General features: G+C 47.0%; 1 protein-coding gene and 1 pseudogene across 1 annotated transcript; both read left to right on the top strand.

The window, feature by feature from the left end:
* Positions 1–13,946: 13,946 nt before the first annotated feature.
* Positions 13,947–20,266, top strand: LOC129392998 (leucine-rich repeat-containing protein 37B-like; annotated as a pseudogene).
* LOC100973472 (leucine-rich repeat-containing protein 37A3) lies at positions 20,174–20,952 on the top strand. The gene is given in 2 exon segments (XM_034941978.1): positions 20,174–20,929; positions 20,932–20,952. Coding segments are annotated over 2 exon segments (777 nt in total).
* Positions 20,953–22,267: the final 1,315 nt, after the last annotated feature.

The following is a 22,267-nucleotide window of genomic DNA, read 5'->3' as shown; positions in this document are numbered from 1 at the left end:
AATTTCACAGCATAAAGCCCATCACTGATGCAGCAATGAAGGAAATGTTCTACAACTCAACAGACAGGTGAGAGGAGAAATGTAATTCATATTAGATTTATTTATTTACTGAACTTGGAGCCTGGGGTTACTACTCGACCCCCACTGTTATCTAGTTTAAGTGTTCTTTTCTACTTTAGCACATACACCTAGTTTCTGTGTTTTTTGCCTTTTATAAATACAGAAAAGAGAATAATGTTTTAAAATAAAATCAAGGAAAGGCCTAAGGCACCTGAGAGGGTTTTGTTTTTGTTTTTGTTTTTGTTTTTCAGTGAAATGAAGGGAAATTGTTGCCAGCAAGAACTGTGGCAAGGTTATCCAAGGTGACAAATGTCTGTACCACCCAGCAGCTCCGAGTCCTTCTGAAGCATCCTGGTTGTCCAGAAAGACTCCACCGTGACTCATGATACAGGCCAGTCTTCCCGGTAGCACTCAACATTCGAAAATTAGTCTTCATTTCTCCTTCCCAACATGCATTTCTCCTTCTCTTCAGTTGGAGAAAGTAATTTAATTTTTTTTTTTTTATAGAGTCTCGCTCTGTTGCCCAGGCTGGAGTGCAGTGGCGCAATCTCGGCTCACTGCAAGCTTCGCCTTCTGGGTTCACGCCATTCTCCCGCCTCAGCCTCCTGAGTAGCTGGGACTACAGGTGCCCGCCACCACACCCGGCTAATTTTTTTTTTTTTTGTATTTTTAGTAGAGACGGGGTTTCACCGTGTTAGCCAGGATAGTCTTGATCTCTTGACCTTGTGATCCGCCCGCCTCGGCCTCCCAAAGTGCTGGGATTACAGGTGTGAGCCACCGCGCCTGGCCTTACATCACCAATTCTTTCTTATATGTCTATTCTTTAAGTGTAGTATATGATTATATTCATGAAATTCAAATGATACAAATGAAGTCAAATCTATTTGTATTAGAAATTAATAAGAATTAACAGTAAAGTTAATTCTTTATTGATTTGCACACCTATAGTTGCAGCTACTTGGGAGGCTGAGGCAGGAGAATCGCTTGATCCCGGGATGTGGAGGTTGCAGTGAGCCAGGATGGCACCACTGCACTCCAGCCTGGTGACAGAGCGAGACTCTGTCTCAAAAAAAAAAAAAAAAAGAATTGATGATGTAAGAAATCCACAGGAATGTGTAAATTATTTCAAGAATTAACACTCAGTAGATACTTGCATTCCCAAATAAGCTTATAAATGCAGATGAACCTCTAGTTGTTTTAGTTGCTTGTAAAATTCATAGAGGTACATGTATTTCTTCATTTAACACGGGTTAGTCACTTGGGGAGGGGGATGGGTGGTGGGTTCTTTTTACCTGTTCTTCAGGTCACATACTCAAGCAGGAGCTACTGAATGGGAAGACTGAAACAATTTCTTTTCTTTGCACACTTGGTATTGATAAATGTCAGGTGTATCCAAAATAAAATCTCTGGCAGGTTGTGATATTTATGGGTCTATCTCTTGTGACTGTAGTTTCGTCTCGGCACCAGACATAAGGCAGTTCAATGTCAGGCCATTGCCCTAAACAGCTCCCGATGCCAAGAACTGACAAATTGCTACTTTGGTTTCAATGGATGGTCAAAAGGGATCATCAGGGCAAACCTTGCAGATTTTCTTTCACCAACCCTATTCTCCTTTCAACATTGAAATCCTAGACTTTAGACAGAAATATTGAACTGGGTTGTAGCGAGGAGATATGAGGCCTCCTGCCATTGAGGATAAGTGGATATGTCTGAATTGGCCTGCTACCTAGAATGAATAATCTCAATCACTTGGAGGGTGGTATCCATAATTTTCTCCACTATTTGTGCCACCACACCCGGCTATTTTTAGTAGAGATGGGGTTTCACCATGTTGGCCAGGCTGTTCTTGAACTCCTGGCCTCCACCTGCCTCAGCCTCCCAAAGTGCTGGGATTACAGGCATGGGCCACCATGTCCAGCCAACCAAACCTTTTTCTCTTTTTCTTTCCTTTTCTTTCTTTTCTTTCTTTTTTTTTTTTTTTTTTGAGATGGAGTTTCACTCTTCTTGCTCAGGCGGGAGTGCAGTGGTGTGATCTTGGCTCACTGCGACCTTTGCCTCCCGGGTTACAGCGATTCTCCTGTCTCAGCCTCCTGAGCATCTGGGATTACAGGCATGCACCACCACACCTGGCTAATTTTTGGTATTTTTAGTAGAGACGGGGTTTCACCATGTTGGTCAGGCTGGTCTCGAACTCCTGACCTCAGGTGATCCTGCCGCCTCAGCCTCCCAAAGTGCTGGTATTACAGGCGTGAGCTGCCGCGCGGGCCATAAGTATGATTCTTATACAATAATCAGCGGCTTTGCTGTGAACCTTGGAAGTGGTCATGCTATTGAATGGCATTGTTTGTATTCCCCATTCACTTCTACAGTGGCACAAATGTTATAGGCTGTGCCTAAAGGAAACCTGATGATTAACAAAGAGTCCCTGAACAGAGTTGCTCCTGCTTCACAGCGCTGAAGGCTTAGAGACTGAGAGATCCTAATTAAGTTACCACAGACCTTTATTTGCTTGTAAGAGACGGCCCTGATTGCTCTCAGCTTTCCAACCTGGGCAGCCCTGCTAGTGAAAGTATTACTTCCTTGGTCATCAACTGTCAAGTCTGAGTAACAACCTTTAAGAACCAAACTGAATGTGTGGGTTGTTTACCTCTCCCTCATACGCGAAGGTATCCCTTGCACACCTTCAAAACCTCTTAGAACAAAAGCCTTATGGCTCTAGTTTGCCTGGAAGGAAGTTGTATTGTCTATAGAGTATGTGTGCCAGTTTCTGCCAATAAAATGTTTAAATGTTCTCTTTCTCTGAAACTTTGTTCATTGTATCTGGTGGAATTTTGGTTCTCAGGGAGTAGACACCTGGCCCTTGCTTCTAATGTGAAGTGTCTACCAGCCCAGTGGTCTCTATTCCAGATTTGAACTTACTTTGACCCCCACCTTATTATGTCTTAGAATTTAATCATATTATTATTATTATTTTTGAGATACAGTTTCACTCTGTCACTCAGGCTGGAGTGCAGTGGCGCGATCTTGACTCACTGCGACCTCCGCCTCCCGGGTTCAAGCAATTCTCATGCTTCAGCCTCCCGAGTAGCTGGGATTATAGGCGTGGGCCACCACGCCTGGCAAATTTTTGTATTATTAGGAGAGATAAGGTTTCACCACGTTGACCAGGCTGGTCTTGAACTCCTGACCTCAGGTGATCTGCCTGCCTCGGCCTCGAAAAGTGCTAGGATTACAGGCGTGAACCACCACGCCTGGCCACCATTTAATCATATTATGATTGAACATTTTCGTTTCCACAGTTTTGTATGTCTTATGTTATTATTCCTTAGTTCCTATCTGTAAGATCATAAAGTCCTTTGAACCAAACACAGTTAATATTTTATACATATGTTCAAAACTGAGGGCTGGGTGTGGTGGCTCACGCCTGTAATCCAAGCACTTTGGGAGGCCAAGGCAGGTGGATCACGAGGTCAGGAGATCGAGACCATCCTAGCTAACACTGTGAAACCCCATCTCTACTAAAAATACAAAAAATTAGCCAGGCGTGGTGGCAGGCACCTGTAGTCCCAGCTGAGGCAGGCAGGAGAATGGCGTGAACCCAGGAGACAGAGCTTGCAGTGAGCCGAGATCGCGCCACTGCACTCCAGCCCCAGCCCTGGTGACAGAGCGAGACTCCGTCTCAAAACAAACAAACAAAAAACAAAACAAAACAAAACAAAACAAAAAAACTGAGGTGTGAGCCCGGACATGGGGACTCACACCTGTAATCTCAGCACTTTGGGAGGCCAAGGCAGGAGGATCACTTGAAGCCAGGAGTTTGAGACCAGCCTGGGCAACAAAGCGAGACCATGTCTTAAAAAAAAAAAATTACCCAGGCACAGTGGTGTGTACCTGTAGTCCCAGCTACTCTGGAGGCTCAGGCAGGAGGATCACTTGAGCCCAGGAATTCCAGGCAGCAGTGAGCTATAATAGTGCCACTGAACTCTAGCCTGGGTAACAGAGTGAGCCCCTATAAAAAGAAGGAAGGAAGGAAAGGAAGGAAGGAAGGAAGGAAGGAAGGAAGGAAGGAAGGAAGGAAAACAAGTGTGAGATGAGGAGATGAGGAAACTTTCAGAAAAATGCTCTTATTTTCTGCTTTTAGAAACCAGAAGATGAAATGGTAAGGCATCAGGTGGGAATCAAAGTAAGTTCAAAGATGGAATAGAGACCACTGGGCTAGTAGACACTTCACATTAGAAGGTTGCAGTGAGCCTAGCCCGCGCCACTGCACTCCAGCCTTGGGTGACAGAGCGAGACTCCGTCTCAAAAAAAAAAAAAAAAAAAATGTCTCATCATGGGGTACTACCATTATACGCAGGATTTTTTTTTTTTAGATGGAGTTTCACTCTTGTTGCCCAGGCTGGAGTGCATTGGTGCGATCTCGGCTCACTGCAACCTCAGCCTCCCAGGATCAAGCGATTCTCCTACCTCAGCCTCCCCAGTAGCTGGAATTACAGGCACACACCACCACGCCCGGCTAATTTTTTGCATTTTTAGTAGAGACGGGGTTTCTCCATGTTGGTCAGGCTAGTCTCGAACTCCCGACCTCAGGTGATCTGCCTGCCTCGGCCACCCAAAGTGCTGGGATTATAGGCATGAGCCACCGCGCCCGGCCTGTGCAGGAAGTTTTAGAACGAAAAAGATTCTGAATTGATCCTTGCTAACTTTATTTCAGAAAGTGGTAAAATAGCTGTGAAGTACAGACCCAGTGAAGAGATTGTAGGTGTCAGATGTAAAGAAGAACTACACGGTTTAATTCAAGTATGTGGAGATAAAAACTCACTGGTAACATAACCAGTGTAAACATAATTCAAAACAAGCAGCAGAATTTGGAGGATAATTTGTTTCATTCTCAGGAAAATGTGAAACTCTGAAACTGCTTTTGAGTGCAGGGTATTTCTGGGGCTTTTCCTGAAGTCTTGACCCATGTCTCTGACCCCTTATTTGAAGTTTGGAGAGCAGAACTGAGGACGGTTAGAGTATTACTACAGTTGTGGACACAGGAAAGGGGTTAGTCTCCCCCCACCACCCAGGAGTAAAGAGTGCTCGGCTGCTTGAACACAGACCTTTTAGAATTCCCTTCAAACAGGATCCCAAATCTTTCCTCGCTAAGGGGAGGGGAGGGGTGTTCGGGGGTGGGGTGGGACAGGAAGTGGGGTTTGGATGGGATTGTGGGATAAGATCGCGGAGCGGATCTGGACCCGAGCCTAATAAAGGCGGTGTAAATACAGGTGTCATAAAGGACGGGGCGGGGCGCGCGGTTGTCAGGGGCGCAAGCGTCTCGGGGCTGCCAGAATGGCTCCGGCTCAGGGCGCGGCGCCAGCGCGTGTCATGTCCCAGCTGCGCCTCTGGGTCCCACGGCCCCTCCTCAGGTTGGCAACTACTGTGGCTACTAGTCCAGGAGGCTCAGCCTCTGGAGTGGGTCCAGATAGTGTCAGAACAGAATTAGAGGACACCCAGCTGGTGTCCAGTCCTTGGTGTGTGGAGGCAAACCTCCACACACATGGTCACAGAAGCCTTCTGTGTTGATTGTTGTGGTGTGAGAGTAGAGGAAAAACATGGTTAGAGAGAGTTTGAGCTGGGAACCGTGGATATTACCTAATCTACATCATGACACCACATCCTGCTTACCCATGGATTAGGTTCATGTGGCTCATTGCTTTCATGTGATTTCTTTTTTTCTTTTCTTTTCTTTTTTTTTTTTTATTTGAGACAGAGTGTCACTCTGTTGCCCAGGCTGGAGTGCACTGGTGTGATCTCGGCTCACTGCAACCTCTGCTACCTGGGTTCAAGTGATTCTTGTGCCTCAGCCTCCCAAGTAGCTGGGATTACAGGGGCCCACAACCATGCCTAGCTAATTTTTGTATTTTTAGTAGAGATGGGGTTTCACCATGTTGGTCCGGCTGGTCTCGAACTCCTGACCTCAGGTGATCCACCCACCTTGGTCTCCCAAAGGGCTGGGATTACAGGCGTGAGCCACTGCGCCAGCCTCTTGTGATTTCATCTTGCCTCACTGACTCCACAGTAAGCACTGTAAGTGCGACTAGTTCTTGTTTTCTGTATTTTCAGAACTGCTTTCCTGGGCCCAGGATAAGTGCCCAAGAAGCGTGTTTGGACTGACATCCTTGGGAATCCAACAATGGTTAAAGATAACCACTTTCTTTCTACCTGCTGATGTGGAGCACATATGAGGCGCTAAGCACCGCCTGCACCAGGCGAGCCATTCGGTAAATGTTAGCTCTTATTGTTCTCTTATTGGTAGTGGGCAGAGTTGAAGTTCTGATGAGATCTTCTCAGAAGGGTTACATTGCAGGGGGGCCTTGGAAAATCATTCAGGGCTCTGAGATTCAGTTTCCTTCATCCCTGAAATGGGATGCGAATTCCCCCCTTGCCAACCTCAAAGAACTAGTAGGATGGTGCAAAAGTAATTGTGGTTTTTGCCATTAAAAGCAATAGCAAAACTGCATTACTTTTGTACCACCATGCCCAGCTCATTTTTTGTATTTATTATTATTTTTTTTTTTCCAAGATGGAATTTCACTCTTGTTGCCCAAGCTGGAGTGCAATGGCGTGATCTCAGCTCACCGCAACCTCTGCCTCCAGGGTTCAAGTGATTCTCCTGCCTCAGCCTCCCGAGTAGCTGGGATTACAGGCACCCGCCAACACACCCGGCTAAATTTTTTTGTATTTTTACTAGAGACGGGGTTTCACCATGTTGGCCAGACTGCTCTCGAACTCCTGACCTCAGGTGATACACCCACCTCAGCCTCCCAAAGTGCTGGGATTTCAGGCGTGAGCTACCATGGCCAGCCTAATTTTTTGTATTTTAATATGATGATCAGATGAGATATTCTGAGAAAGTGTTTAGAAAACTAAGGGGATCCATCAATCTAAAGTATCATTAAACTTGCACTGAGCTCAGCATCATGCTTGGGCTTGGGCAGGGGGAGAGACCGCAGTGGGTGCCGGGACGGCCCCACCTCTGCATGCACTCTGCTTGCCCTGCCTTTAAGACTTGCACGTGTGAAAGTGCCTTGAAAGCTGTAAAGTCCTATCCAAGGGATCCTTTTATGATGAGCAGGGGTGGAGGCGGGAGTGGGAGTATCAGCTATGCCAGACTGACGAGGAGCTTTGTTTTACTAGAGTGTAGGAAATATAACTGGTGCAAGAGACCTGCATTCATCCAGGTTCTTGTAATTGCTGGGTGTCAAATCCACACAGTTCCTTGAAAAGAAGAAACCAAGATGGAAGTAACAGAAACCACAGAGGTGGTTATGTCTTTTAATAATCAGACCCAAGGAGGAGAACTGAGGGAAAGCTTGAAGGAAACCTGCAGGAGCTTGTCTGCTTCTCTAAGGTCTCAAAGGCAGAACTACTTCCTCAAAAGGCCTTTTGGTAAATCACCATAAACAAAGGAAAGCGGAAATTCCTTTAAGCTTTTTGGTGCATGATTCTAATCCACCCTGAGCCATGGTCCCAGGCCTCCTACGCTCCTTGCTCCTCCGATGTTTATATGACAGAAAGTTATTTTCCCCAGAAACTGACAATCTGGATTGCAAAGACCGGGCCAGGAAGGAATTTATTCCAGAAACACTTGCAGTGTCTGGCACTTTGCTCCCCATTTCCTCATTTTGTGTTGTTTGTTTATGCAGTGGAACTGCCTATGAGTCATATATTTGGGTGCTGAGGATGAAGAGTTAATTTGGATGAAGAGTTAATCCAGAGCAAGGTCACAACTCTCTTGAATTCTATGAAGGTTGAGAGGGGCGATGAAGCTTCAGAAGAAAAGTTTGAAGCTCGCAGAGGTTGGCTGAAGGAATGAAGCTGTCTCTGTAACATAAAGGTGTAAGGTGAAGCAGCAAGTGCTGATGGAGAAGCTGCAGCAAGTTGTCGAGAGATCTAGCTCAGATCACTGATGAAGGTGGCTACGCTCAACAACAGATTTTCAATGTGGATGAAACAACCTTCTATTGGAAGAAGATGCCACCTAGGACTTTCATAACTAGAGAGAAGTCGATGCCTGGCTTCAAGGGATAGGCTGACCCTCTTGATAGGGGCAAATGCAGCTGGTGACTTTATGGTCTTTTACCTTTCTAGAAATCCTAGGGCCCTTAATAATCATGCTAAATTTACTCTGCCTGTGTTCTATAAATGGAACAACAAAGCCTGGATGTCAGCACATATTTATAGCATGGCTTAGCAAATATTTTAAGTTTACTGTTGAGACCTACTGCTTAGAAAAAAAGATTCTTTAAAAAATATTACTGCTCATTGACAATGCACTTGGTCATCCAAGAGCTCTGATGGAAATGTACAAGGAGATCAATGTTGTTTTCATGCCTGCTAACACAACATCTGTTCTACAGCCCATGGATCAAGGTGTAATTTCCACTTTCAAATCTTATTATTTCAGAAGTTCATTCTGTAAGGCTATTGCTGACATAGATGGTGATTCCTCTTGGCTGGGCGTGGTGGCTCACGCCTGTAATCCCAGCACTTTGGGAGGCCGAGGCAGGCAGATCACGAGGTCAGGAAATCAAGACCATCCTGGCTAACATGGTGAAACCCCGTCTCTACTAAAAATACAAAAATTAGCTGGGCGTGGTGGTGAGTGCCTGTAATCCCAATTACTTGGGAGGCCGTGGCAGGAGAATTGCTTGAACCCAGGAGGCAGAGGTTGCAGTGAGCTGAGATCACGCCATTGCACTCCAGCCTCGGTGACAGAGCAAGACTCCATCTCAAAAACAACAACAACAATTTAGAAGAAGTTGATTCCAATGCTTATGGATGACTTTGAGGAGTTCAGACTTCAGTGGAGAGTAACTGCAGATGTGGTGGAAATAGCAAGATAACTAGAATTAGAAGTGGAGCCTGAAGATGAAACTGAATTGCTGCCATCTCATGATAACACTTGAATGGATGAGGAGTTGCTCCTTTTTTTTTTTTTTTTTTTTGAGATGAAGTCTGGCTCTTGTGCCCCAGGCTGGAGTGCAGTGGTGTGATCTCGGCTCACTGCAACTTCTGCCTCCCGGGTTCAAGCGGTTCTCCTGCCTCAGCCTCCCGATTAGCTGGGATTACAGGCACTTGCCACCATGCTCAGCTAATTTTTGTATTTTTAGTAGAGATGGGGTTTCACCATGTTGGCCAGGCTGGTCTCGAACTTCTGACCTCAGGTGATCTGCCTTCCTCAGCCTCCCAAAGTGTTGGGATTACAGGCGTGAGCCACCGCGTCAGGCCAGGAGTTGCTTCTTATGGATGAGCAAGGAAAGTGGTTTCTTGAGATGGAATCTACTCCCGGTGAAGAGGCTGTGAACATTGTTGAAATGGCAACAAAGAATTTACCATATTCCATAAGCTTAGTTAATAAGCAGCAGCAGAGTTTGAGAGGATCGACTCCAATTTTGAAAGAAGTTTTACTGGGGGTAAAATGCTATCAAACAGCAGTGCATGGTACAGAGAAATATTTTGTGAAAGGAAGAGTCAATCAATGTGACAAACATAATTGTTGTCTTATTGTAAGAAATTGTTATGACCACCCAACCCTTCAGCAACCACTACCCTAATCAGTCAGCAGGCATGACATTGAGGCAAGACCCTCCACCAGCAAAAAGATCATGACTTGCTAGAGGCTCAGATGATTGTCAGCATTTTTTAGGCAATATTTTAAAGTTAAGGTATTGATAGCGGCAGGAGGCAGACAGATCCTAGGCAGACAGGGGTGGGTCCCCAATGAAAGCTGACCTCCAAACCAGACAGTTTAAAGGCTGAAAGCCAAGCTACAAGTCTTGGATAAATCCATGGACAGATTGAGAACCTCTCTTTCTGTTTGGCATGCTTTCCTCTGATCGATCCCTGCCTTTAACCTATTTTACATATGCCTACTCTTCCCTGTTTTTTTACGCTGTGCCCATCTTTAAGTGGTGCCTTTTTTTTAGCCTTTTTGGCATACTCACAAACCAGTCAGCACACACTCTCCCATTCTGAACCCATAAAAATCCTCTTCAGTCCTGGTTCCACTTCCTGTAACTGAAACAATTACCTGCGAGGTATTATTTAACTTTTGGACTATGATCTATTTCTAACCTGTGACCATTTCACATAGCCATTCAAATATAAAGGTACGGTAAAGATTATGAAACGGGTCGGGTGCAGTGGCTCATGCCTGTATTCCCAGCACTTTGGGAGGCCGAGGTGGGTGGATCATGAGGTCAGGAGTTCGAGACCAGCCTGAGCAACATGGTGAAACCTCGTCTCTACTAAAAATACAAAAATTAGCCAGGCATGGTGGCGCGTGCTGTAATCCCAGCTACTCAGAAGGCTAAGGCAGGAGAATTACTTGAACCTGGGAGGCAGAGGTTGCAGTGAGCTAAGATCGTGCCACTGTACTCCAGCCTGGGCAACAGAGCGAGATTCCGTCTCAAAAAAAAAAAAAAATGAAACAGTTACTTGGTATCATTTTGTAAGTAATGAGTTTTTAGTGCTCTTTGGACATTGAGACCATTTCATAAGATTTAGGTTTTGAGAATTTCACAGCATAAAGCCCATCACTGATGCAGCAATGAAGGAAATGTTCTACAACTCAACAGACAGGTGAGAGGAGAAATGTAATTCATATTAGATTTATTTATTTACTGAACTTGGAGCCTGGGGTTACTACTCGACCCCCACTGTTATCTAGTTTAAGTGTTCTTTTCTACTTTAGCACATACACCTAGTTTCTGTGTTTTTTGCCTTTTATAAATACAGAAAAGAGAATAATGTTTTAAAATAAAATCAAGGAAAGGCCTAAGGCACCTGAGAGGGTTTTGTTTTTGTTTTTGTTTTTGTTTTTCAGTGAAATGAAGGGAAATTGTTGCCAGCAAGAACTGTGGCAAGGTTATCCAAGGTGACAAATGTCTGTACCACCCAGCAGCTCCGAGTCCTTCTGAAGCATCCTGGTTGTCCAGAAAGACTCCACCGTGACTCATGATACAGGCCAGTCTTCCCGGTAGCACTCAACATTCGAAAATTAGTCTTCATTTCTCCTTCCCAACATGCATTTCTCCTTCTCTTCAGTTGGAGAAAGTAATTTAATTTTTTTTTTTTTATAGAGTCTCGCTCTGTTGCCCAGGCTGGAGTGCAGTGGCGCAATCTCGGCTCACTGCAAGCTTCGCCTTCTGGGTTCACGCCATTCTCCCGCCTCAGCCTCCTGAGTAGCTGGGACTACAGGTGCCCGCCACCACACCCGGCTAATTTTTTTTTTTTTTGTATTTTTAGTAGAGACGGGGTTTCACCGTGTTAGCCAGGATAGTCTTGATCTCTTGACCTTGTGATCCGCCCGCCTCGGCCTCCCAAAGTGCTGGGATTACAGGTGTGAGCCACCGCGCCTGGCCTTACATCACCAATTCTTTCTTATATGTCTATTCTTTAAGTGTAGTATATGATTATATTCATGAAATTCAAATGATACAAATGAAGTCAAATCTATTTGTATTAGAAATTAATAAGAATTAACAGTAAAGTTAATTCTTTATTGATTTGCACACCTATAGTTGCAGCTACTTGGGAGGCTGAGGCAGGAGAATCGCTTGATCCCGGGATGTGGAGGTTGCAGTGAGCCAGGATGGCACCACTGCACTCCAGCCTGGTGACAGAGCGAGACTCTGTCTCAAAAAAAAAAAAAAAAAGAATTGATGATGTAAGAAATCCACAGGAATGTGTAAATTATTTCAAGAATTAACACTCAGTAGATACTTGCATTCCCAAATAAGCTTATAAATGCAGATGAACCTCTAGTTGTTTTAGTTGCTTGTAAAATTCATAGAGGTACATGTATTTCTTCATTTAACACGGGTTAGTCACTTGGGGAGGGGGATGGGTGGTGGGTTCTTTTTACCTGTTCTTCAGGTCACATACTCAAGCAGGAGCTACTGAATGGGAAGACTGAAACAATTTCTTTTCTTTGCACACTTGGTATTGATAAATGTCAGGTGTATCCAAAATAAAATCTCTGGCAGGTTGTGATATTTATGGGTCTATCTCTTGTGACTGTAGTTTCGTCTCGGCACCAGACATAAGGCAGTTCAATGTCAGGCCATTGCCCTAAACAGCTCCCGATGCCAAGAACTGACAAATTGCTACTTTGGTTTCAATGGATGGTCAAAAGGGATCATCAGGGCAAACCTTGCAGATTTTCTTTCACCAACCCTATTCTCCTTTCAACATTGAAATCCTAGACTTTAGACAGAAATATTGAACTGGGTTGTAGCGAGGAGATATGAGGCCTCCTGCCATTGAGGATAAGTGGATATGTCTGAATTGGCCTGCTACCTAGAATGAATAATCTCAATCACTTGGAGGGTGGTATCCATAATTTTCTCCACTATTTGTGCCACCACACCCGGCTATTTTTAGTAGAGATGGGGTTTCACCATGTTGGCCAGGCTGTTCTTGAACTCCTGGCCTCCACCTGCCTCAGCCTCCCAAAGTGCTGGGATTACAGGCATGGGCCACCATGTCCAGCCAACCAAACCTTTTTCTCTTTTTCTTTCCTTTTCTTTCTTTTCTTTCTTTTTTTTTTTTTTTTGAGATGGAGTTTCACTCTTCTTGCTCAGGCGGGAGTGCAGTGGTGTGATCTTGGCTCACTGCGACCTTTGCCTCCCGGGTTACAGCGATTCTCCTGTCTCAGCCTCCTGAGCATCTGGGATTACAGGCATGCACCACCACACCTGGCTAATTTTTGGTATTTTTAGTAGAGACGGGGTTTCACCATGTTGGTCAGGCTGGTCTCGAACTCCTGACCTCAGGTGATCCTGCCGCCTCAGCCTCCCAAAGTGCTGGTATTACAGGCGTGAGCTGCCGCGCGGGCCATAAGTATGATTCTTATACAATAATCAGCGGCTTTGCTGTGAACCTTGGAAGTGGTCATGCTATTGAATGGCATTGTTTGTATTCCCCATTCACTTCTACAGTGGCACAAATGTTATAGGCTGTGCCTAAAGGAAACCTGATGATTAACAAAGAGTCCCTGAACAGAGTTGCTCCTGCTTCACAGCGCTGAAGGCTTAGAGACTGAGAGATCCTAATTAAGTTACCACAGACCTTTATTTGCTTGTAAGAGACGGCCCTGATTGCTCTCAGCTTTCCAACCTGGGCAGCCCTGCTAGTGAAAGTATTACTTCCTTGGTCATCAACTGTCAAGTCTGAGTAACAACCTTTAAGAACCAAACTGAATGTGTGGGTTGTTTACCTCTCCCTCATACGCGAAGGTATCCCTTGCACACCTTCAAAACCTCTTAGAACAAAAGCCTTATGGCTCTAGTTTGCCTGGAAGGAAGTTGTATTGTCTATAGAGTATGTGTGCCAGTTTCTGCCAATAAAATGTTTAAATGTTCTCTTTCTCTGAAACTTTGTTCATTGTATCTGGTGGAATTTTGGTTCTCAGGGAGTAGACACCTGGCCCTTGCTTCTAATGTGAAGTGTCTACCAGCCCAGTGGTCTCTATTCCAGATTTGAACTTACTTTGACCCCCACCTTATTATGTCTTAGAATTTAATCATATTATTATTATTATTTTTGAGATACAGTTTCACTCTGTCACTCAGGCTGGAGTGCAGTGGCGCGATCTTGACTCACTGCGACCTCCGCCTCCCGGGTTCAAGCAATTCTCATGCTTCAGCCTCCCGAGTAGCTGGGATTATAGGCGTGGGCCACCACGCCTGGCAAATTTTTGTATTATTAGGAGAGATAAGGTTTCACCACGTTGACCAGGCTGGTCTTGAACTCCTGACCTCAGGTGATCTGCCTGCCTCGGCCTCGAAAAGTGCTAGGATTACAGGCGTGAACCACCACGCCTGGCCACCATTTAATCATATTATGATTGAACATTTTCGTTTCCACAGTTTTGTATGTCTTATGTTATTATTCCTTAGTTCCTATCTGTAAGATCATAAAGTCCTTTGAACCAAACACAGTTAATATTTTATACATATGTTCAAAACTGAGGGCTGGGTGTGGTGGCTCACGCCTGTAATCCAAGCACTTTGGGAGGCCGAGGCAGGTGGATCACGAGGTCAGGAGATCGAGACCATCCTAGCTAACACTGTGAAACCCCATCTCTACTAAAAATACAAAAAATTAGCCAGGCGTGGTGGCAGGCACCTGTAGTCCCAGCTGAGGCAGGCAGGAGAATGGCGTGAACCCAGGAGACAGAGCTTGCAGTGAGCCGAGATCGCGCCACTGCACTCCAGCCCCAGCCCTGGTGACAGAGCGAGACTCCGTCTCAAAACAAACAAACAAAAAACAAAACAAAACAAAACAAAACAAAAAAACTGAGGTGTGAGCCCGGACATGGGGACTCACACCTGTAATCTCAGCACTTTGGGAGGCCAAGGCAGGAGGATCACTTGAAGCCAGGAGTTTGAGACCAGCCTGGGCAACAAAGCGAGACCATGTCTTAAAAAAAAAAAATTACCCAGGCACAGTGGTGTGTACCTGTAGTCCCAGCTACTCTGGAGGCTCAGGCAGGAGGATCACTTGAGCCCAGGAATTCCAGGCAGCAGTGAGCTATAATAGTGCCACTGAACTCTAGCCTGGGTAACAGAGTGAGCCCCTATAAAAAGAAGGAAGGAAGGAAAGGAAGGAAGGAAGGAAGGAAGGAAGGAAGGAAGGAAGGAAGGAAGGAAAACAAGTGTGAGATGAGGAGATGAGGAAACTTTCAGAAAAATGCTCTTATTTTCTGCTTTTAGAAACCAGAAGATGAAATGGTAAGGCATCAGGTGGGAATCAAAGTAAGTTCAAAGATGGAATAGAGACCACTGGGCTAGTAGACACTTCACATTAGAAGGTTGCAGTGAGCCTAGCCCGCGCCACTGCACTCCAGCCTTGGGTGACAGAGCGAGACTCCGTCTCAAAAAAAAAAAAAAAAAAAAATGTCTCATCATGGGGTACTACCATTATACGCAGGATTTTTTTTTTTTAGATGGAGTTTCACTCTTGTTGCCCAGGCTGGAGTGCATTGGTGCGATCTCGGCTCACTGCAACCTCAGCCTCCCAGGATCAAGCGATTCTCCTACCTCAGCCTCCCCAGTAGCTGGAATTACAGGCACACACCACCACGCCCGGCTAATTTTTTGCATTTTTAGTAGAGACGGGGTTTCTCCATGTTGGTCAGGCTAGTCTCGAACTCCCGACCTCAGGTGATCTGCCTGCCTCGGCCACCCAAAGTGCTGGGATTATAGGCATGAGCCACCGCGCCCGGCCTGTGCAGGAAGTTTTAGAACGAAAAAGATTCTGAATTGATCCTTGCTAACTTTATTTCAGAAAGTGGTAAAATAGCTGTGAAGTACAGACCCAGTGAAGAGATTGTAGGTGTCAGATGTAAAGAAGAACTACACGGTTTAATTCAAGTATGTGGAGATAAAAACTCACTGGTAACATAACCAGTGTAAACATAATTCAAAACAAGCAGCAGAATTTGGAGGATAATTTGTTTCATTCTCAGGAAAATGTGAAACTCTGAAACTGCTTTTGAGTGCAGGGTATTTCTGGGGCTTTTCCTGAAGTCTTGACCCATGTCTCTGACCCCTTATTTGAAGTTTGGAGAGCAGAACTGAGGACGGTTAGAGTATTACTACAGTTGTGGACACAGGAAAGGGGTTAGTCTCCCCCCACCACCCAGGAGTAAAGAGTGCTCGGCTGCTTGAACACAGACCTTTTAGAATTCCCTTCAAACAGGATCCCAAATCTTTCCTCGCTAAGGGGAGGGGAGGGGTGTTCGGGGGTGGGGTGGGACAGGAAGTGGGGTTTGGATGGGATTGTGGGATAAGATCGCGGAGCGGATCTGGACCCGAGCCTAATAAAGGCGGTGTAAATACAGGTGTCATAAAGGACGGGGCGGGGCGCGCGGTTGTCAGGGGCGCAAGCGTCTCGGGGCTGCCAGAATGGCTCCGGCTCAGGGCGCGGCGCCAGCGCGTGTCATGTCCCAGCTGCGCCTCTGGGTCCCACGGCCCCTCCTCAGGTTGGCAACTACTGTGGCTACTAGTCCAGGAGGCTCAGCCTCTGGAGTGGGTCCAGGACCCGCTCCAGCCGACTTCCGACCCTCTGGGGCCGACTGAGCCCTGGTTTTCCCGCTCCCCCAGTCTCCCACCCGAATCTCCCTTTGCGCTTACCCCCGACCCCCGCCCCCACCGGCAGACCCCGGGGACTTTGATTACCTGGGGTCCTCTGCTTCCTCCCAGATGTCAGCTCCGCCTCAGGAATCGACTGAGACTTTGACCGAGACTTTGGTTCCATTCCTGGACACAGATTCAGCTGGAGAGCTGGCCCCGGGGCCAGAGCAGTTAGCGGCTGCACACCAGGACCTGAATGACAAGCTGACTTGGCAAGAAAGGCTCCCAGAGGGGGTCTCAGTGCTGGACTGGGATCAGAAACAGACCCTTGCTCGGCCTCCTCGCCTCAAAAGTAAGGTTCATACTGCAGATCTAGATCAGGCTGCAGATCATCAGGCAAATTAAATACTTTACTTGTTCCACCTCTAGATAGTCAGAATTCAGGCCGGGCGCGGTGGCTCACATAATCCCAGTACTTTGGGAGGCTGAGGCGGGCGGATCACGAGGTCAGGAGATAGAGACCATCCTGGATAACACGGTGAAACTCCGTCTCTACTAAAAATACAAAAAATTAGCAGGACTTGGTGGCACGCGCCTGCAGTTACTCGGGAGGCTGAGGCAGGAGAATCGCTTGAACCCGGGAGGTGGAGGTTGCAGTGAGCCGAGATCGTGCCACTGCACTCCAGTCTGGGTGACAAAGCGAGATTCCATCTCAAGAAAATAAATAAATAAATAAATATAAAATAAATTAAAAAACAAAATAAAATAAATAAGATAGAATTCAAAAGCAACCAAGTTTACTGTTTTGCCCAAGAACCTGAACAAAGATCTAGCTAAGTATCTGAAGCTTGCTAAGGTTGTTGTGTGGAACTCCACACCTATTTGTATCAAAACCTCAGTGTCAGAAACAAACTTTGCAGGATGAGTATTTAGATTCAAGTATGGATACAGTGTATCCCGGCAGCCTGCCTCCAGAACTCCAGATGAACTCAGATGAGCCTCCAGGGCCCCCTGAGAGAGTTGGACTTTCTCAATTCCATGTAGAGCCTGAAACTCAAAATCCAGAGACCCTTGAAGAGATCTAGTCCTCTTCATTCCAGGAAGAAGCCCCAGAGCAGCTTCCACAGCTCACTGAAGAGGCAGAACCTTCAACCCAGCAGGAGGCCCCAGCTCTGCCTTGAGGGGGTCCCCTCTTCTTCAACAGAGCAGGAGGCCCCAGCACAGCAACTACCTGCCTCTGAAGAGATTGTAGCTCTGCCATTGATACATCATGAGGTAAATGTTCCATTGAAAAGTTGGAGTGAAGCTCAGCACTCACACTTGCGCAGTGTCACAGTCAAACCTGTGGATGTGGAGCTTGCGCTAACTCCAGAGCCAGAAGGAACTTATGTCAAGCCAGGAACAGGCCTCTGCTCAGCCTCCAGAGCGCGCCGAAGAGGTGGGCTCTTCCTCAACCCAATTAGAGGCCCCAGCTCAGACACCAGAGCGCCCTGAGGAGACGAAACCCTCTGCAACCAGCAAGGGACCCCAGCTGAGCCTCCAGGTCCTCTCGTGGAGGCTGAACTTTCCCCCAGTGAGCAGGAGCAGCCAGCTCAGCCTTCTGAGTTTCCTGTGGGGGGTGGGGGGGTTGAACCTTCTGAGACCCAGCAGGAGGCCCCAGCTCAGCCTCCAGAGTCCTCTACAGAGAGTGCAGCTCAAACTCCATCAAAGCATGAGGTGACAGTTCACCCTCCAGGTGAGGATCAAGCTCATTATAACTTGCCCAGCATTACAGCGTTACAGTGAAACCTGCGGATGTGGAGATTACCATAACTTCAGAACCTACCAAGGAGGCAGAATCTTCTCCATCGCAGCAGGAGATCCCAACCCAGCCTCCAGAGGAGGTGGAAGCTTCTGCAACCCAGGAGGAGGCCCCAGCTGAGCCTCCAGGTCCTCCTATGGAGTGTGCACCTTCCCCCAGTGAGCAGGAGCAGCCAGCTCAGCCTTCTGTGTTTCCTGGGAGGTTGAACATTCTGAGGCCCAGCAAGAGGCTCCAACTCAACTTCCAGAGTCTTCTATGGAGAGTGGAGCTCAAACTCCACTGAATCATGAGGTGACCATTCACCCTCCAGGTGAGGATCAAGTTCCTTTTGACTTGTCCAACGTTACAGTTAAACCTGTCGATGTGGAGGTTACCATAACTTCAGAGCCTACCAAGGAGACTGAATCTTCCAAAGCCCAGCAGGAGGCCCCAGCTCAGCCTTCAGAGGAGTGGAACCTTCTGCGAGCCAGGAGGAGGCCCCAACTGAGCCTCCAGGTCCTCCTGTGGAAACTGAACGTTCCCCCGGTGAGCAGGAGCAGCCAGCTCAGCCTTCTATTTCTTCTGGGAAGGCTGAATCTTCTCCAGCCCAGCAGAAGGCCCCAGCTCAGCCTCCAGAACATCAAGAAGTGACAGTTTCACCTCCAGGTCACCGTCAAGCTCAGCATTCAGATTTGCCCAATGTCACTATTAGGCCTCCAGACATGCAGCTCACTATAGCAACAGAGCCTACTGCAGAGGTGGGAAGTTCTCCAATCCACCAGGAGGCTACAGCTCAGATCTCAGGGCCAGGGAATGATGTAGAACCTTCTGCCACCCAGCATGGCGATGCACCTCTGCGTCCAGAGTCATCAGAAGATGCTGGACCTTTAGCAGGTCAACAGGAGACTTCAGTTCAATCTCCAGAACCTGTTAATAATGAGAACCCCTCTCCAACCCAGCAGGAAGCTGCAGCTGAGCATCCACAGACCCCTGAGGAGGCTGAGTCTTCTCCAGCCCAGCAAGAGGCCCAACCTCAGACTCCAGATCCCCCTAAGGAGGTAGAACCTTCTCCAGTCCAGCAAGAGTTCCCAGCTGAGCCACCAGAGCCCCCTAAGGAGGTTGAACCATCTGCAACCCAGCAGCAAGCCTCAGGTCATCCTCCAAAGTCCACTGAAGAGGTCAGTCCTCCACCACAGCAGGAGATACCAGCTCAGCCATCAGAGCCACCTGAGAAGGTCGAACCATCTCCAGTCCTACAGCAGACCCCAACTCAGCTTTTAGAGCCACCTAAAGAGGTAGAATCCTCTCCAGTTCAGCAGGCAGGCCCTGCTCAGTCCTCAGAGGCCCCTGTGGTCATAGAACCCTCTCAGACCCAGCAGATGGCCCCATCTTCACCTCCAGAGCTCCCTCAGGAAGTGGAACCATCTCTTAACTCAGCAGGGGGTTCCAGCTCAGACTCCAGAGCCCCCTATGGAGGCAGAACCTTCTCCAATCCAGCAGGAGGCCACAGTTCAGACTCCAGAGCCCCCTATGGAGGTAGAACCTTCAAGCCAGCAGCTGGTCCCAGCTCAGCATCCAGAGTCACCTAAGGAGGTTGCAGCTCAACCTCCAGTGCATGAGATGACAATTCCAATAGCAGGCCAGGACCAAGCCCAGATTCCAGTATCACCCAGTGTCACATTTCAACCTTTAGACCTGGGACTTACCGTCACTCCAAAATCCACTATGGAGGCTGAGTATTCTACAACCCCAAGGAAGACTACAGCTCCTCCAAAACACCCTGAGGTGATGCTTCCACCTCCTGACCAGGTTCAGGCTCAGCACACAAACCTAACAGGTCATAGTTCAACCTTTGCACCTGGAACTTACCACAACTCCGCAACCATGTTTTTTTCCTCCAACCATGAAGAACTCAACTCAGCTTCCAGAGACATCTACAGAGGTTGCAGCTCAACCTCCAGCTCATTATGAGGTGACAATTCCAACACCAGGTCAGGATCAAGCTCAGCATTCAACACTGCCCAGTGTCACAGTTCAGCCTTTGGGCCTGGGGCTTACCATCACTCCAGAATCCACGACAGAGGTTGAACTTTCTCCAACCATTCAGGAGACCCCAACTTAGCCTCCTAAGGAAGTTGTACCCCAACCTCCAGCATATCAAGAGGTAACAGTTCCAACACCAGGTCAGGATCAAGCTCAGCATCCAATGTCACCCAGCGTTACAGCTCAACCTTTGGACCTGGGACTTACCATCACTCCAGAACCCACTACAGAGGTTGAACATTCTACACCCCTGAAGAAGATTCCTCCCAAGCACCCTAAAGTGACACTTCCACATCCAGACCAGGTTCAGACTCACCATTCAAACCTGACTCAAGTCACAGTTCAACCTTTGGATCTGGAACTTACCTTAACTCCAGAATCCACTATGGAGGTTGAACCTTTTCCAACCATGCAGAAGACCCCAACTCAGCCTCCAGAGCTACGTAAGGAGGTTGTAGCTCAACCTCCTGTGTATTATGAGATGTCCATGCCAACACGAGGCCAGGATCAAGCTCAGCATCCAACATCACCCAGAGTCACAGTTCAACCTTTGGATCTGGGGCTTACCATCACTCCAGAATCCATTACAAAGGTTGAACCGTCTACAGCCCTGATGACTACAGCTCCTCCTCCAGAGCACCTTGAGGTGACACTTCCACCGCCAGACAAGGGTCAGGCTCAGCATTCAAACCTGACTCAAGTCACAGTTCAACCTCTGGACCTGGAGCTTACCATAACTATAGAACCTACTATAGATGTTAAACCGTCTCCAACCACGGAGGAGACCTCAACTCAGTCTCCAGACCTGGGGCTTGCCATCACTCCAGAACCCACTACAGAGATTGGATATTCTACAGCCCTGGAGAAGACTATAGCTCCACGTCCAGACCAGGTTCAGACTCAGCATCGAAACCTGACTGAAGTCACAGGTCCACCTACTGAACTAGAACCTACTCAGGATTCATTGGTGCAGTCTGAAAATTACGCCCAAAATAAGGCTTTAACTGCACCAGAGGAACAGAAGGCCTCCACAAGCACCAACATATGTGATCTCTGTACCTGCGGAGATGAGACGCTGTTGTGTATTGATCTCAGCCCAAAGCAGAGGCTCCGCTGAGTGCCTGTGCCAGAGCCCAACACCTACAATGGCACCTTTACCATCTTGTAAGAATCACCTTTCCTCCATTGTCTTCTGTGTCCTGCCTCACATGGCAGCCTTTTCCTGGAGGCCTTCCTGGGCCTTCTTTATCTCCCCAAGCTATACTGACAACTAACTTTCTGCTTTCACCTCTGCCGGTAATCTCTTCTTTCTCGTCATTCTCCTTTACTATTAGGCCCCTTCTCCAGTCTTTTACTTGTGATTGCTCTTACTTGTTTTCTTATCCATTTTCATTTAGCCCCATCGCATCATTGCTTAACTGCTGCTCTCCTCCCATTTTCGCTTCACCCTCTTCACAGCAGCCTGTCCCTCTCCCCATCTCAGTGATGATGCTCTAAATGGTTAAGAGTTGATTCTAGAGCCAGGCTGCCTGGGTTTGAACCCAGGGCTGTCATTTATTAGCTTGGTGACCCTGAGCAAGTTATTCTGCTCTGTGACTTAATTTCCTCATCTTTAAACTGGGGATTATGCTAGTTACCATTTCATAGGATTGTTGTGAAATTTAGGTGAGTGAATATATGAAACACTTCATCAGTGCCTAGCATATGCAGGAGGGTTGGCTGTGAACATGATTACTCAGTCTTTGAGTTATGTCCAGAACTCATTTTTGTCCCTGGCTTTCTATATGTAGCACTCATTTTGTGTCCAACCCAGAGCCAAGTATGCTACTGTCCCTAGAACATGAAAATGGTAGGAGGGAAGAAAGAGAATAGGCATAAAAAGGGAGGTATATATAATTAAGTACTAAAAGATAATGCAGACCATCGGTGCTAGAATTCACCAAAATCTGTGATCTTGAGATTTGGAGGTCAGAGAAAGCTACATGGATAAGCTAAAACTTTACGTGGGGGTTAAAAAGTAGCTATAATTTGTTAAATAGGGGAAAAAATGGGAGTACAATCTAGGCAAAGGCATGGCTACAGATATGATGAGAATTTAGTAGACCAATCTGGCTGCAAAGAATCAGGCGAGGCAGCGATGAAGAAATGATTATGTAAAACCTTGATTATCAGGTATGGGAGTTTAAAAGTTACACAGTGAGATATGGAAAGCCATTGAAAGTTTCCAACCAAGAGAGATTAAATGATTAAAACAGGG

Source organism: Pan paniscus, chromosome 19 (genome assembly GCF_029289425.2).
Source record: "Pan paniscus chromosome 19, NHGRI_mPanPan1-v2.0_pri, whole genome shotgun sequence".
NCBI classification, from domain to species: domain Eukaryota; kingdom Metazoa; phylum Chordata; class Mammalia; order Primates; family Hominidae; genus Pan; species Pan paniscus.
This window is presented reverse-complemented; position numbering and strand designations above follow the sequence as displayed.